The sequence below is a fragment of the Glandiceps talaboti genome, chromosome 22, assembly GCF_964340395.1.
Source record: "Glandiceps talaboti chromosome 22, keGlaTala1.1, whole genome shotgun sequence".
NCBI lineage: Eukaryota > Metazoa > Hemichordata > Enteropneusta > Spengelidae > Glandiceps > Glandiceps talaboti.
In genome coordinates this window covers 9,107,822-9,123,734 of record NC_135570.1, presented here as the reverse complement: position 1 = coordinate 9,123,734, position 15,913 = coordinate 9,107,822, and the positions used below count along the sequence as shown (strand labels likewise).

Here is a 15,913-nt window from a genome sequence, read left to right as displayed (position 1 = left end):
AAGCATGTGATCAATATTGTGTCACTTTTATGGAAGTTTGTTGTTTCAAATAAACATATGTAATAACATAGACAGTAGAGGGGACTGTCTATGTTAATAATAACAGAATCCCATGCCATAGTTAGTACCTGAGTGGGAACTCATGGGTATTTACACTCGGGCTTAAAATGTTTTCTGCTGCCCTTTCATTCACCTTGCTCATGAAAGTACTGCCACACTGGCACAGAAAACACTGCAAGCACTTATGCACATACCCCAAGTATGCCACACTTGCACATGCACAGCATGGGGTTTTGTGACATTACTGGTACACATTCAGACAATATCTGTGTATAGCTATGCTAATAACATTCCACAATCACTATCATAGCATACTTGGATATAATTGAGGTATAGACTAACCTGTCCAATGTGTAGAAATGTATTTGTATCTATTGTCTGCAGTACTCTTAAAGGCCCATGACTCAGTCCTACATTTTGCATAATTACTATTAGTCTCATAAGTGCAAATATGGCAGCAGACTATAGGAAAGTGTACATGGTATGTCTACAAAAGTACATCAGCCGCTACTGAATGACACCCACATATGTTAACCACAGGTCTTTGATTTGAATATCCTGACAGCTGCGATACATATGTTATGGCCAGATAAAATAAATATTATGGTTCCACAAATAGGTAGGTTTGGCATTGACAATTCTTTTATTGCTAAATTCCTGGGGGTTATGACATCATACTTGTGTAGTTATGACATCACAACTTTTGTGTGTTTTATTACAAAATGTAGGTTGATATTCATGTGATATCTCGCAATGTTTTCTAAACATTAACTGCACATAAAGGTTTCAGTTCGGGTGGTAAAACTACACATACATATGTGTATTTGCAAATTATTGGAACACAATTTCTTAATATGGCCTAAACCAAGACACACTTCTGGTCGTCTTCAAAGAGTCTTTTCAAAGTATTTGATTTTCAGACAACATTCCTTTATTTGTGTCAAGGCAAACAGTACCCAAAATAGTCAATCCCTTCATCATTCACATACTTAGAAGACATTTACGATTAATGCTCTAACACATACACCACATTAATCAAATAAGCACTCATAGCTTTGCTAGGTCCTCTTCAAGACAATTACTAGAAATAAACAGCCCACTTTTTCTCACTTACCGTTTCTCTAGTCTCTCTTCAAAACTTGCAGACCGTTCTCGGCATCCGTATCTAACAGGTTTCCACATTTTATCCTGCATTTCCATAGCTCCGGCACTTTTGCTAAGGAAAGCATCCTCATCGTCGTCAAGGAAATGATCATCAAACATCAAATCATCTGATGCTAAGGAATCTAAGTCACAAGAATCAAAATCTAATGATTCAGATCTCAGTTCACTAAATTTAGGATGTTTGACATATCTGTCTGGTGTTTGACATTGTTTGTATTTCACTTTCTCTGGCGTCATAACACCAGGAGATTCTGGTTTCGGTCTGCAATGTCTCTTGTCTGAGAATTTTGCATCTTTCACCGGTAAATCAATCGACACATGTTTTGTAGGTTTTGGAGGTTTAGCTGTGAGATACTGGTGTTCTAATTTATCATGGCCACCTGGTGTTCTTTCGTTCATTTTATTGTTAAAGGCATTATCTATTTTGTTACGTACCATTGTCACTAATTCTTCTTGACGATAACTTGATAAATTGTCATAATTCCCATTTGTAGATTTCGATTTTTCATTTCTTGGAGTACTTGTTACAAATTTGCATGTTTGGAAATCATTCTCTGACATTTGTTGAGACTCTTCACCTTGCACTTTGACCTTTTGCAAACAAACATCCCCACTCTTCCCTCCAGTAATCTCAACATTATCAGATGATGTGTCTAGCCTGCACACAGGCAATGCTAATGTGTCTTTTGTTTGCGCCGTTGCTAATTTTTGATCCTCCGCATTGGCAGATTGTTTAGTTTCCGATATTTCCGCATCTTTTTGACTTTGAGTAATCTGTGTATCTTCCAAATGTTTAGATTTGTTGAAGTCTGTTAACAGATCTTTTCTTGATGAAGTTGGAATTTTAGACATTTGTGTATTTTCTAGTTCTCCACTAAATCTTTTGTTTCGTTCACCTTGCTCTATAGCCAACGATTCCTTTTCCTTTTCTTCAATAGCACCAGTTTCTTCATCACTTAATTTCTTTCCCTCTGTTTGAGACTGTTGCATCTTCTCATCTGTGTTTGGGGTTGTTGCTTCATTACAAGCAGGTGTAGTAGTCCTAGAAATTTCACTGTCAGTGTCTCCTGTCTTACTATCATTTGACGTTTCAAAACTTCCCGCTCTGGAAGGGACTTTCTCTTGCTCCTTTGAAACATCAAGTGGTGGTGGTGTTGTTTGTACAGTATATTGTCTTGGAGATGGACCTTCCATAGATGAAGGACTTATCTGCCCTTGTACCCAAATAGATGAAGGACTTATCTGCCCTTGTACCCAAACAGTTGAAGGACTTGTCTGTCCTTGTACCCAAATAGGCTCTGGAGAATTCCTTTTCAGTTCATCACTTAGCTGCATTTCACCATCTTCATTCTTGAATACACTTTTATATAGGGCTGGTCTCCCGTACACTTTGGCACCATTAGCATAACTGGATTTCCCTACTTTCGATGCTGATAACGATGATGATGATGATGATGATAACGACGATGATGATGACTGAACCGATGTAGTTGGTTGAGGTAACATGGAGGAATCCTTCATAGTAGGTAACTTTGAAGGAGAAACCCCAGTTAACCTTTTGGTTTGAACTTGATATTGTCTGTTGTAGGTCAAAGGTATCAAGGTTTCGATGCTGTGATCTGCAGGCTTTTGATTTTCATCCTGTGAAGAATCGCTGTTTTCGCTTGATGACCTTGAACTTTTTGAACCCCCAAGATATCCAAATCGTGAACTCTTCGCTTTCACTTCTTCACCAAACATTCTTGGCCCTGTACCGTTCTTCTCTTTTTCCATGTTAGGTTTGACCTTTGGGTTTGACCTTTGCTCTTGTTCTTTCAAAGTGGATAACCTATGTTCATACTGAGCCACTTTCTCTGATGTTTTTGATACCATTCGTATATTCTGCAACGAAGGCCCTTTATAGTAAGGCTCTTGCGACCCTGGCAGGCGGTTACTAGTATATGGTAAATATCTGGATGCTACATACTGTGCCGCTGCCATGTTTTCCAGTCTTGATTCAGACTCCTGTTTTGCCCTTTTCTTATTTTTCTTCTTTTCTTTTTTGGAAGGTGAACGTTGAAATGCAGATGTTGGGGAATCCTGTTTCTGGCTTTCACAGGTTTTAGCTTTCTTTTTTCTCAATGAAGGCAACCGAGAGATGAATGATTTGCCTTTGGGTTTTGTTGTCGATCTATCAGATGACGACGCTATCCCAGATTTATCCGCGTTTTCAGACATTGTTCCGAAAGTTCAAAATCTACCTTCCCTTTCCGTATTAAGTACAAATATAAAATAAATTCAGTTGAGATTTGTATATCCAATGATGTCATCTTCGAGTGAACTGAGAATTAGTTTCTAGCCCATCTGAAAAATAATAGAGAAAATAAAAAGTGAGATTTATTTGTACATACAATATGACAAGTAAGTATGAAGGTGAACTTTCGTTTAAAACATAAAGAGATACTGGTGCGTTATACATTTTTTTTTGAAGGTATATATTATTTTTGCCTAATTGACCATATTCACACATACATAAAATAATGGGGTAAAACTAACCATAATAGTCAGATTCTCGCCAAGACAAAGGCTCTAACTCATTACTGGAATCGGTTCAACCATAGAGATTAAGATGTTATAATATAATGAAATTGAGGTGATAAGCAATTCATATCAGTGTTATTTCTAATTGTATACTTTACTTTTTATTAAAAATACATATGATTAATTTCAGTCAGTAAAATTTGTCATATTTGAAAATGTAACCATCAATCACTTTAATTGCTTCATATGTATGGCTGAATACATATCTAAGTAACTGTTTATCAATCATTTTTGAGGATTTTGTTAATATTCAATGTTTAGTGTTGGCCTTGCATATGGATGAAGTCATGGACTACGAAATTTCATTGGAGTCATGATGACGGAATGGTTTGCATGGCCAGCTTGGAATCTGTAGCTTGTAGGTTTGAGCCTTGCCACTGCTATTTGTCTCTGAATGAATAAAGTCCTTGGGTAATATCTGAAAACATGATTGTGCCTTAGTCAACCCAGCTGTATAATTGGGGACCTGGTAGGATAGAGGTTGCAATGTGAATGCTTTAATCCTATATGCTTATAGAGGCTGCAATGGATTATATGCTCCCCTGGGAGTCGAGGAAGCATACAAGCATGTTGTGCCAGTAGAGGTCCGTACCAAGGTAATATTATAATTGTAAACTTGCTTTGAGCATAATGTGGAAAGTGCTATATAAAAAACTAATATTATTATTATTATAAATATTTAAAAATATAGTGAACGAAGGTTACTGCTACAGTGCTAGGTACATGAATATAAATATTTTTTTTTATTCCTCTTTATCCCAAAGGGTATTTATTTGTACACAACTAAGTACAAGTTTGGAGAAAGAAAATTTAATTTTAATATTTGTTATTTGTTTAATGTTACCATGATTCTGATCAGTTTGTTGTGTGACTTGTCTTCAGTTATAAATCACAATTATGATATCGATAATGGATTTCATTTATTTTGTTAACATAGAGTACATTTGTACATAATACGTGTGTGTCAGCTGTTGTATAATAGTTCCAAAAGGTTACAGGTACATGTATAAATAGTAATATGAATATATTAATGTATACATTTATTTTTTGTATGATGGTAACATCCTCCAGTGTTTTCTATGTTCACAAATACATGTACATGTATACCAATGCTTTTGCTAAGGGCAGTAAGCGGGTAAAAACCTACCAGGGTTTGCCAGTAATTTTACACGGTTCCCAAACAAAACTATGATACATTTGTAGAATGTATGGAAAACATTCCAACTTTACCCATGTCCTCCTTTCTGTTGCCATGGTTCCCAACCTCTGCAAAAACACTGTACACTATATTTTATCAAAATCAACCTGGTGCCTTTCATTAAAGGCTATGAGATACATGTACGATACATGTCATGATGCTACCCTATCACTTAGTATCAGCCAGCATCCACTGGTCAGGGCTGAACAACGTGACATACTCAGCACATGTAAATAAACCTCTCTCAGCCAAAACATACTGTTCCCCTCTGGAAATGGGGCGGATGACACTCACCTGCTAGTTTGGTAGGAGTATGCCATCCTAGTGCTAAATCCCAACCCCAGAGGAGTACATGTACTTTTGTATATATAATTACATAGGTTCTCCCCCCTCCACCCTGTCCCTTTTAAGGTAAATTATTGCCATCATAGCAGAGTACATTGTTGTACATATAATTACACAGCACAGTAAGGTCCCCTTCCCCACATCAGCATAAGGTAGATCATAGCCACCACAGTGTGTACATAATTACAGCCCCCCTTCCCATCCCTGTCCCTCGGCTGTAGTTAGTTTGTTTCTGATTTAATGGAGTAGTAAAGGGTAATTTGTAGAAAAGTCAACAGGCATGGTACTTTGATATATACAGATCAGACTCCACTGTTAGCAGCTATCCACATAATACCATGAACCGGTAACAAGAGTCTGTTACTGGAGGGTATCATTTATCATGCAGTCTGTGTCTCACTAATGGTGGTACATGTAGGTATGACAAAACAAACTGGTTTTCATGTTGTTGGTTTTTACAAAAATGTCATCGAGTTAACTTAGAAGATTTGTATTTCGATTCTTACTCATTAATTAAAAAAAATTCATTATTTATTTCTGTTTGGTTATGTTTAGTTTTTAGGGGTGCTAATAAAAGATTGTCAATTCCCTTGAATAAAAGATAATGAACCCCTAAATTTCATTGTTTTATTAAAGCACCAGACACAAGCTTCCAAAGTTCCATATGGTCGAGTTTGGAGAGATTTTAAGACCATTGATTTTGAGTAAAATTTGTTCCCATGGCACACATGTATTCTACATGTATATCAACATTACATGTAAAATTCAAATTGTTAACAATGCTTGGTTGTATTTTGACGTTCTCTACATTGGCATAAACATTGTACATGACTGAAAAGATACAGTGATTATGGCTTATTAACCTGGATTTAGCAATGAAAATTTACGATGAAACAGGTGGATAAAAGGAGATACAGTACCATCAACATCTTTCAGACACTTTACACATCTACATATTTGATAGACATCTTAAAGTTAACAGCAATAATTTACAAAAAACGTAAGAACCAAAATAAAAAACAAAGTGAGACCAATAGTATGATTATATGACACAAGGAAACAAGTGACAGTGACAGAATGAACATGAGTGCAAAAAACAGAGAGAAAATATACCATGCCGAGGAAAGAGTCCAAAACAACCTACCAACTATTGCGTCCTGTAGAAAAGCTACAAGTAAAGTGAAGAAATAAATTGAATCATTAGTGTGAGATTATCTTTTCAAGATCTCAAGATTGAGGAACGACATTTTGGAATTGATTTATTAGATATAATAACTTAACTCATAATATTATATACCCTGAACAGTATTGAATAGTCTATGGGTAAATGTATTTGTGTAGCTATATCGTACAATACAGTCTAGTAACTCTATGTGTTGATGTTCTCTATGATCTCTTTCTAATGTATAGTCAAATGGACAAATTCTATCGAAAATCAACCTAAATCTCCTGCTGGGGAAAGGGTGAACAGCGCATGTCAGTAGTAATCCATTACACACTGACAGGCAGATGTAATTGGTTACTTTGTTCAATTTACTATAAACTCAACCTTCAATTTGAATGCAAGTGATGCAAGGATGTGATAGTGTCATCATGTTTATATTAACACTCCAATAGCATAAACTATCGCTGTTGGTGGTAAAAACAGAATTCTGTGCTGGAGAAATCCATTTGACTATACGGTGGATGATGGTCGCAAGTAAAGTATTACCACTAGACTTTATATTTTGGTCCTCACCCTAAAATCATCACCCCAGAGAGATCACGATTTCAACCTGTTACCATACTACTTTTGGGGTAAAACAGTCTAATTATAGTATACTCACAATGACTATATTGTTGGTTGTCTGATCAAAATACAAAACGTTCCAGTTACATGTATACTAGCTAGTGCAATAGGGAATTTGCAAACCCACCATGTTGAATGTTGCATCATGGGAAATGTGATAATAAATACTAATCAATTAGCATTGTAAACAATATTGTTACATTGTTTATAACCAGGAATGATCAATTCATAGTCACCCTGATCTTTGTGAGAGGTTAATTTTATCAGTAGCTCCAGATTAGGTATTACGATAACCACAGATAATCCCATAGTCCTTTGCGTCTGAGCATGCTCAGTTTGGATTGCAAGTTCCCTATTGTGAGCGATGTGAGAAATTTTAAAATAATACACTTGTGGTATGTGAACCAAATTTTTCCTGATCAGGATCTTAATCACAATTCAATTATTGCCTGCTGGGTATCCTGTTGTTTCTTAGTAGGTGAACAAACCAGTTGGTATTTACATGTAATCAATATACATTGTACGCACTTTGACCCCAATCTGTGATGCCCCCAATCCATATTGTACAGTATCGTATTCTGGTTCTTGTTTGTACAGTGCTATTAAAGTGAGTGATTGACATTACATGTATGTGGCAATTTGATAATAGAATGTGTTCTGAATGATTATAAGTCACTTGTCCCAATTTCAAATCATCCCATTTCAACTCGCCCCATTTCAACACACCCCAATTTCAACTGTCCCATTTCAACTCGCCCTAATTTCAACTTGCCCCAAATTCAACTTGTCCCATTTTCAACTCTTCCCACTCTTTCAAAATCGCATAGTAAACAAATTTGCAGATCTTTGCAATATGATTTATGCTGTAAGTACATTTGTATTTTAGCTGTAAAAGACGTTATGATACCAAGACGTAAGAAAACATCATGCATCCAATATACTGACTTTTCAGTTTGGTTACTGTTTATCGCTGTCTTGTCTTGGTAAGAAAACCAGACCTTTAATGTTTAATAACAGATACTGTAAAAATATAACAAACAATCAGCCCAGAAATCCAAAACACTGAAATTGGGGCGAGTTGAAATTGGGTTGAGTTGAATGGGGCACGATGAAATGGGATGAGTTGAAATTGAGACGAAACGATCCATCACCTTTCTGAACAACTACAAGAGTCCATATGAACTGACAGAAAATCAACAAAAAAGAATGAATTCTGTTCAATTTGTCAGATAATACTAATAGATTACATTTGGTGGATGGGTACAAACAGGCAATATGACAATTAAAATCACGGTTGAAATTTATCACTGCTCAGTATTTTTATTGATTTTTTGCACCCATTCATCTGAATTTAAATTATTACTCATATTTGAACAGTGGTCACTTGTAATTTTTGTTGATTTTTCCACAGCTGAACGTTTTCTCATATTTGAATATCACACAATAAATTACAATGCACTGATAACACAAATCTGTTTTCAGTATCAGACTTTGTATTTTGAATATAAAAAATCCTTTTCTTGGACAATGGTTGTGTTTTAATTTCCTTCAAATAATCATTGGGATATGTTCAGCAAAAACTTACCCAGCCCACAAACTCAATTATGCATTCGACATGTAAATTGAACATATTTATACTGTACCATATAAGGGATCAAAATAATGAAAAATATTTCTTACCCACTGGAAAAATAGGAATTAAAAAATTACTTGTCCAAATCAGAAAGTACTTGTCCACAAAGTGGATATTTTTTGTAAATTTTATTGACATGTTTGATTGAGATGTCCCTTTTCATCAGTTTTTGTCATCAAGTGAGTTGCCATAACATTACTTCCAGTTTGAGTAAACTAAGGAAATCTACACTGAATAATCATTTGTATGCTTCTATGCATATCTTAAAATATCACTTTGAAAGATTCTGCAGGTTTTTGAATATTTTCTTATATTAGAATGAGTGAGTTTGGCTTTTAAAATTAAAAATTCTACTAGTCGATTGGGACAAGTAGTTTCTGAAATCACTTGCCCATTGCTTCAAATCAAATGTCTGGGACAAGTAACACACCCTTACTGGGGTATTTTGAGCCCTTCACATGTTAAATTAATGCTAACAGCTTGTTCTATATTATAATAGACAATTATAGAGTGGCATCCTTACATACAATACAATGCCACTATTATCATGCAAATTTTATACATATATACAATGAACATAATTAAAAAAATGTCCCTTTATCAGAGAAAACGAGATAGAAAATTCATAAAATACACTAATTGCAGGATGTAATTCATTAGCATACAGACTTAATGCCCTTCATTTGATATACCTTGTGAAAAAATTAGTCACTTAGGTTCTAATTAATTGTCTCTAATTGTTGAAATCAAGGCATAGCAGCCTACTAACACTAGCTCTAAAATAAGCAACTCAGTGCATTTTTTGTCTTTCTTTTGTTAATTCTTAAAAAAATTTTTAAAATTAATATTGTAGAGCCCCAACAGTGAGTTAAAGGTCTGTTTACTTTCATGCAAATTAATATACTCATCCATAAGTGGAAGAACGATATTAAATTCCAGTGTAGTTCAAAGCTCCTTTCTGTGACAACAACCTATTGTTGTATTACATTTGGGGGTCAAAGGTGAGATAATTACACATATTTCAGGAAGCCAAACCCTTTATATTAGATTGTGGAGGCTGAGTTTGACCCCATAAATGTATGTATGTGATGGTCCTAGACGTGTACGGAAGTGAAATAAAATGACGCATACCCAATACTCTCCAATACTAATAGGGGTTTACCTGATGTGGTGGAAAACAGCACAGTGACACAGCGTGTTACTTTCCCTTGTTGTTTCCTGATCAAACAAACATGGCGTATATTCATTAAACTATCACTTGGTAACACGACGTAATTTAACTTCTTAACTATTTACTGTTTGGGTCTGATTAACTTGTATAGAATTATAAATATTTACGAGTTTTTTATGCTCGCTTGTTTACGTAAATACAGTAAGTACCGGAGAGCGGTAGTGCGCTATGTAACGACACAAACTGTAACGCCTACAGCAAGTACAGCGACGAGTCTGTACTCGAATGCTTCATCCCTCCCCATAGCGCCCCACCACCCCAACCCCAACAGAACAAATATCACGAACACGATGACGTGGGAATGTAGTGAAAATCAACACACTGTCGTTACGAAGTCAAGCGTACACAATTTAGTAGAAAAAAACAACTGAAATGCTCACACAATATGACACTAGTATACAGAGCGGTCATCAACGGCCACTGCTCGGTCATATTTTGAACATCTGGCGATAACAATAACATCAACATTGGTATTAAAAACACAGAATTACGGTAAAAGCATTGTTTTTAAGTCCATCGCATGATTACACATCAGGAAAACACTTGATTGTCTTACCTTTGAAGAAAGATGATCGGCTTTACAATAAAATATTATGCTATTAGCGGCTTCAATTAAACGTAACTCAAAATCGAGTTTGTGTTTGCAGTGTACATGTACAGGGTGAATCAAATTCTCACACAGTTAGTCGATCAGGTAGTATACACTATTCGTCTAGTTAATACGGCATCTCCAGTATTCCATATCGTACCCAAACTTGGTCAACATGCGTAGTAAAATAACGGTCTCATCTTTTTAAGAGCTAAGGTCAAGAAATAGATGTACGTGTCTAACACACACCTCCGGTGAAATTGTTCTGCGCATATGTTCAGGACATTTGCGCACAATGACGTCATCAAAATGGCGTCCTTCATTCGGTTACCCAGACTCGTACTCTCACCACTGGGGGGCTCTTCAACTTCTACGCCAAAGTTGAATTTTTAAACGTTGATCAATTTCAACAAAATAAAGATGAATATAACAATAGGACATATGCCTCCTGTATTTAATACTGCTTTGCTTTGAAATGTGATAAATAAAAGAGACGCTTTCTGAAAGCCATGGGAATTTCCGACATTTAAATCTGGATCCGATGTCATCTCAGGTAATAAAGTAATTAAAATTAATCTTGAGGTTTGTTTTCAACACAGCAATGGGACACAGTGAATGGAAATAAAATGTCAGAACTTCGTAAATTAATCGGCAGTCTGATCTGAAATTCGAATATCCACTAAATAACCGGTTTATCCGAATAATAATAATAATAATAATAATAATAATAATAATAATAATAACAATAATAATAATAATAATAATAATAATAATAATAATAATAATAATAATAATAATAATAATAATAATATAAAATATACAATGGTATGTCGACGACATTATCTCTTTTAATAAACGGCTTCACTTGGTAAATAAAGTAACGAACATAATGACATACTGAAGATCAAGATACAGTTTGTGAAATTAACGTTGGTGTAGATCAAGCACTACTTAACGCCGCCTCTGGATTATCTGTCCCTATAGTGATGACCGACGGTTCCGTTGAGTCAGCAAACATCGTTGCTATGACAGCATTGTCAATGTCATCATCCCAAATGTCCTGAAAGCAATGACAATATAACAGTTGGTAGATTAAGATAAAGTACACTGTCATCAATATATCAAAGAAATACATAAATAGATTTTGAAATGTAATCTCATATAATCTTTTTATTATTGCTGTAAAGCCCAGTGTCACAAAGTTAACACAATGTTGACCTAGACATTGACTTAGGATTGACCTAAAGACAGATACGTTGTACACATGTATATAAATCATTGAGTGTTTACTTTGTATGTAATTAATTAGTTGGGAGTGAATTATCATGTTTTATAACACATCTCGTACATTTTTTTTTTTTGAGAGAGAGAGAGAGAGCCCCAGAAATCAGCAATAGTTTTCGAACCATTGCCTTACTCTCCCTCGCCTCGAGGAGGCAATAGTTCGAACATGTCTTGTATCGTCATTGCGCATGCGCTTAAATGTATTTCACGGCAGACGACAAGGCTTCCTCAGTAATTACTAAATTAGTTGCGGACATTCTCCTCCAGAAAATTCAGGATTTTTTGTAATTACCCGAGGAAGAACTTGTCGCCCTTGTTTCAGAAGAAGGACTCGAAACTCTACATAAACTATTTAGAGCTCAGTTGATATTTTCGAGAAATATTGTGTTGCGGTTGGGACTACTTGGTCTAGCCATGGATGTACTAGCGGAGAGCAAAACCCAAAGGAGTTGTACAGGTGGCTGTGTAATTTCTATGTAGCAGTACGTTCCAGTGATAGTGAACTGTAGGCAAAGTAGGCAATATTTTCTATCAGATACGGATTTCAAAATTTACATTATTATTATGTGCCATATGTCAGTTTTTAAATATTGTTGGTTTTTGGGTGACCAACAGGCCCACGGGGGAACGGACGTATACTGCACTGTTGCCCTCGTGGCCAGTCACCATGTGTACAATAGTGCCAACAGGTGGCTGATTTGCAAATTAGTTAGAGAATTAACATGTTAGGCGACTATGGACAAGGTGTCATGTGCATAACCGGCATGGTCAGAACTGATTTCAATGTGTTCCTTCCCCGGACTATAAAGGAATCTCCGCACAGAGTGAGTGCGTATACGGTAAATGGCCGTTGCCTGACCTGGCACCAGGTATAATACGTAGAGTGAAATGTGTGCACTCTTGGACAATATCAACTTTGAACTTTGACAGAAAATACTCGGACTTGGCACAGAGTGCGTATACGGTAAATGGCCGTTGCCTGACATCAGATATAGTACGTAGAGTGAAATGTGTGCACTCTTGGACAATTAATATCAACTTTGAACTTTGAAAGAATACGCGGACTCGACTTGGCACTATTGCCAAATGAACATTTTCGTGAACTTTGACAGAAAGTACTCGGACTTGGCACTATTGCCAAATGAACATTTTCGTGAACTTTGACAGAAAGTACTCGGACCTGGCACTATTTTTTTTTGCCAAATGAACATTTTCGTGAAACTTTGACAGAAAGTACTCGGACTTGGCACTATTGCCAAATGAACATTTTCGTGAACTTTGATAGAAAGTATTCGGACTTGGCACTATTGCCAAATGAACATTTTCGTGAACTTTGACAGGAAATACTCGGACTTGGCACTATTGCCAAATGAACATTTTTGTTGCAGCATCTAAAAAGACGAAATGTTCAGCAACCGTAAGTTTAAAAAAGTTTATATGCATCAAACAATATTGTATAGTATTTGTAATATGCACTGTCTTTAAATTTGTGTGAAGCGATACTTTGACTTGAATACTCCTAGTTACACTGCGATATGTCAATGTTAGATTGCCAGTATATGTGTGTGTGTGTGTGTGTGTGTGTGTGTGTGTGTGTGTGTCTGTGTGTGATAGTGTGTGTGTTATCCAGGCTTTATTTATGATTTCAGTGGTGATAGTACAAGTTCATTCGGCATACTTATTAAGCCTAAGAAAATTGTTTGGTTTCGGTTACACAACCCACCTAGTTTTTCGCTGCCAACCCTAAACTTTGTTTACGTATTCTATAAAAAATAATATAAAATCACGAAAATCGTGAAGTCTCGCAAGAAATAGCTGATATGGAAACTGGCATCAACTTTTAAAAAGGCAAAATAAAACTGTTCGTCCAATTTGTAATGGCTGTACAGCTGATGGGAAGCAACCAATAGAAAAAAGCAATAACACAGAGACCATATGGAAAACAACAGAAAACATAACTACCTGAACTAGAAACTCACACGTGAAAAAAACAAAACAAATTTAAAAAAATCTACCTCCTCACCTATTCTAAAATTGAGCGTAATCAGAACCACACAATTGTCTAGGCCTTATTGCTAGTTATTTTGCATAAGTTCTATATTTGTAATTTGTACAACTCCCAATCTAATTAAAATCCTATGTTGTGTACACCTGGCGATTCCTTTTTGGCTGTTACGTTTACTGTCGTTTGTTCTTTTAATTTGTGAGCGACGAGTAACGAGCGCTCACAAATTAAAAGAACAAACGACAGTAAACGTAACAGCCAACACGAAATCACGACAAAAACTCCATGCTCTACATAGCATTTTAATTAGATTGTACAACTCAGTGAGTTTGAACTACAGTATTCTAATTTGAGAGTGGGCAAGGGCTCTCCCAGTACGATGTACAGAAAAAAATGTGTTGAATTATACATTATGAAGAGAAATTTTCAATTTCAAAACGAATAATGAAGAAAATAAACTGGAGTTTGCGTTTTACAACATACTAGCAAATACACGTAGCAAATTACAGTCACACTAAGATCTTTGAAGCAACTAGTGAACTACCGCTTGTATGTATTTTTCTTTTTAAACGTGTACGAAGAAATGGTACTTTTACTGATTACAGTAAAAAAACCAGTTGATTACGCAATACGCCGACCACTGAATTACGATTTGTTTTTTAACAAATAACGAAAAATAAAATGGCCCGATCAATAAGTAAGAAAATACCCCTTGCCCACCCTCTAAATTACCAGGTGATGTGATGTCAGGTCAAGTCAAGAGTCAACTAAAGGTAGGGCAAGCGCAAGTAAATTCAAGTAAAGGTAGGTCAAGGTCAAGGTGGCGTAAGTAAGGTCAAGTAAAGGTAGGTCATGGTCAAGTAAAGGGCGTGATCAATAGTTCAATGTAGGATAAAAAACTAAATTCTATTACTAAAGTCTCAGACCTTCCTCTTCTAAACTAAATTGACTAAAATTTAAAATTGCTTACAATAGTACAATCAATTTTAAATCAGTATGTAGTAGTATGTAGGGGTACGAAGATAAAGCCAGTATGCAGTGAGTAAAAATAGTTCTTTGTTGACACTTTACTTTATTTTAGTGCCATGCATTTACTGTAGCAAAAATTCTTCCATTTCCCAATTAGACATTTTAAAAGAATTATTTGCATTTAGGGGTACAAAACATTAAAAATGTGAAATCGACTTTGTAGGATGAGAACTAAAATGGCTCAAACCCTCCCCAAAGTAAAAGAATTCAGTTTTGTATCCTACATTGAACCATTGATCTCGCCCCTAAACGTAAGTTAACTAGTTAAGCTAAGTCAACATTCAAGTTGAGTCGAGTCGAGTCAAGATTTAAATAATGAGTCAGATGATTTAATTCAGAATTGTACTTATTTCCAACTACATGAGTTTGAACTACAGTATTCTAAATTGTCATATCAAGTCAAATCAAGTGATTGGTATTAAAGGCGAATGTAAAAAGTCCAATCCGCAAGGATTCTAGGCTAGCGCGTATCGTCCCTTTCTTAGGCGCACTAAGTGCGCCCCCAGCGGCGAAGATGCAAGAAGTGAGTGAGTCTATCATGAGTCTTGGGACTGTACTTATTACTGTTTTGCCGCTTGGGGCGCCTTTCATGCACCTTACAAATTAACGATAGTCCATAGAATGTTAAACATCGCCCGAGCGTACAATGTATTTCGTGCAACCATAGAATGTAAAAAATGTATTCCGAGCATGTTTCCCCGGTCATTTTCCGATCCTAGGATGTATTTCGTACAACTTGACCATGGAATGTATGTCGTGCAACCATAGAATGTATTTCGCGCAACCATGGAATGTATGTCGTGCAACCATAGAATGTATTTCGCGCAACCATGTACCATAGAATATATAATGTAAAATTGTAATTCTAGTAAATGTATTTCGTGGAAGCTACTCCGACCATCGTTGCGCCGGATCCTCGAATGTATTGTGTGGAACCTCACGATTTAAAAAACGACTATTCTAACAACTATCCAAACGATGCCCAATGTCAGTGGATATTGTAAGC

At 35.9% G+C, this 15,913-nt stretch overlaps 2 protein-coding genes across 6 annotated transcripts in view; both read right to left on the bottom strand.

Annotated features, from left to right (window-relative positions):
* Positions 1-10,838, bottom strand: part of LOC144452005 (uncharacterized) — a 36,359-nt gene extending 25,521 nt beyond the window's left edge. For 4 of the 5 annotated variants that reach the window (XM_078142977.1, XM_078142979.1, XM_078142981.1 and 1 more), the window contains exons 1-2: positions 10,557-10,838; positions 1,175-3,567 (exon numbers count right to left, since the gene is read on the bottom strand). In XM_078142977.1, coding sequence (XP_077999103.1) covers positions 1,175-3,441 — 2,267 coding nt within the window. In that variant the 5' untranslated portion in view covers positions 3,442-3,567; positions 10,557-10,838. Of the gene's footprint in view, positions 1-1,174; positions 3,568-6,491; positions 6,516-10,556 lie in introns of all 5 variants that reach the window. The other variant, XM_078142978.1, reaches the window with a different exon arrangement.
* A 691-nt stretch (positions 10,839-11,529) lies between these two features.
* LOC144452506 (QRFP-like peptide receptor) overlaps positions 11,530-15,913 on the bottom strand; it is a 14,312-nt gene continuing 9,928 nt past the window's right edge. Inside the window, exon 4 of the mRNA XM_078143607.1 lies at positions 11,530-11,649. Coding sequence (XP_077999733.1) covers positions 11,530-11,649 — 120 coding nt within the window. The remainder of the gene's footprint in view (positions 11,650-15,913) is intronic.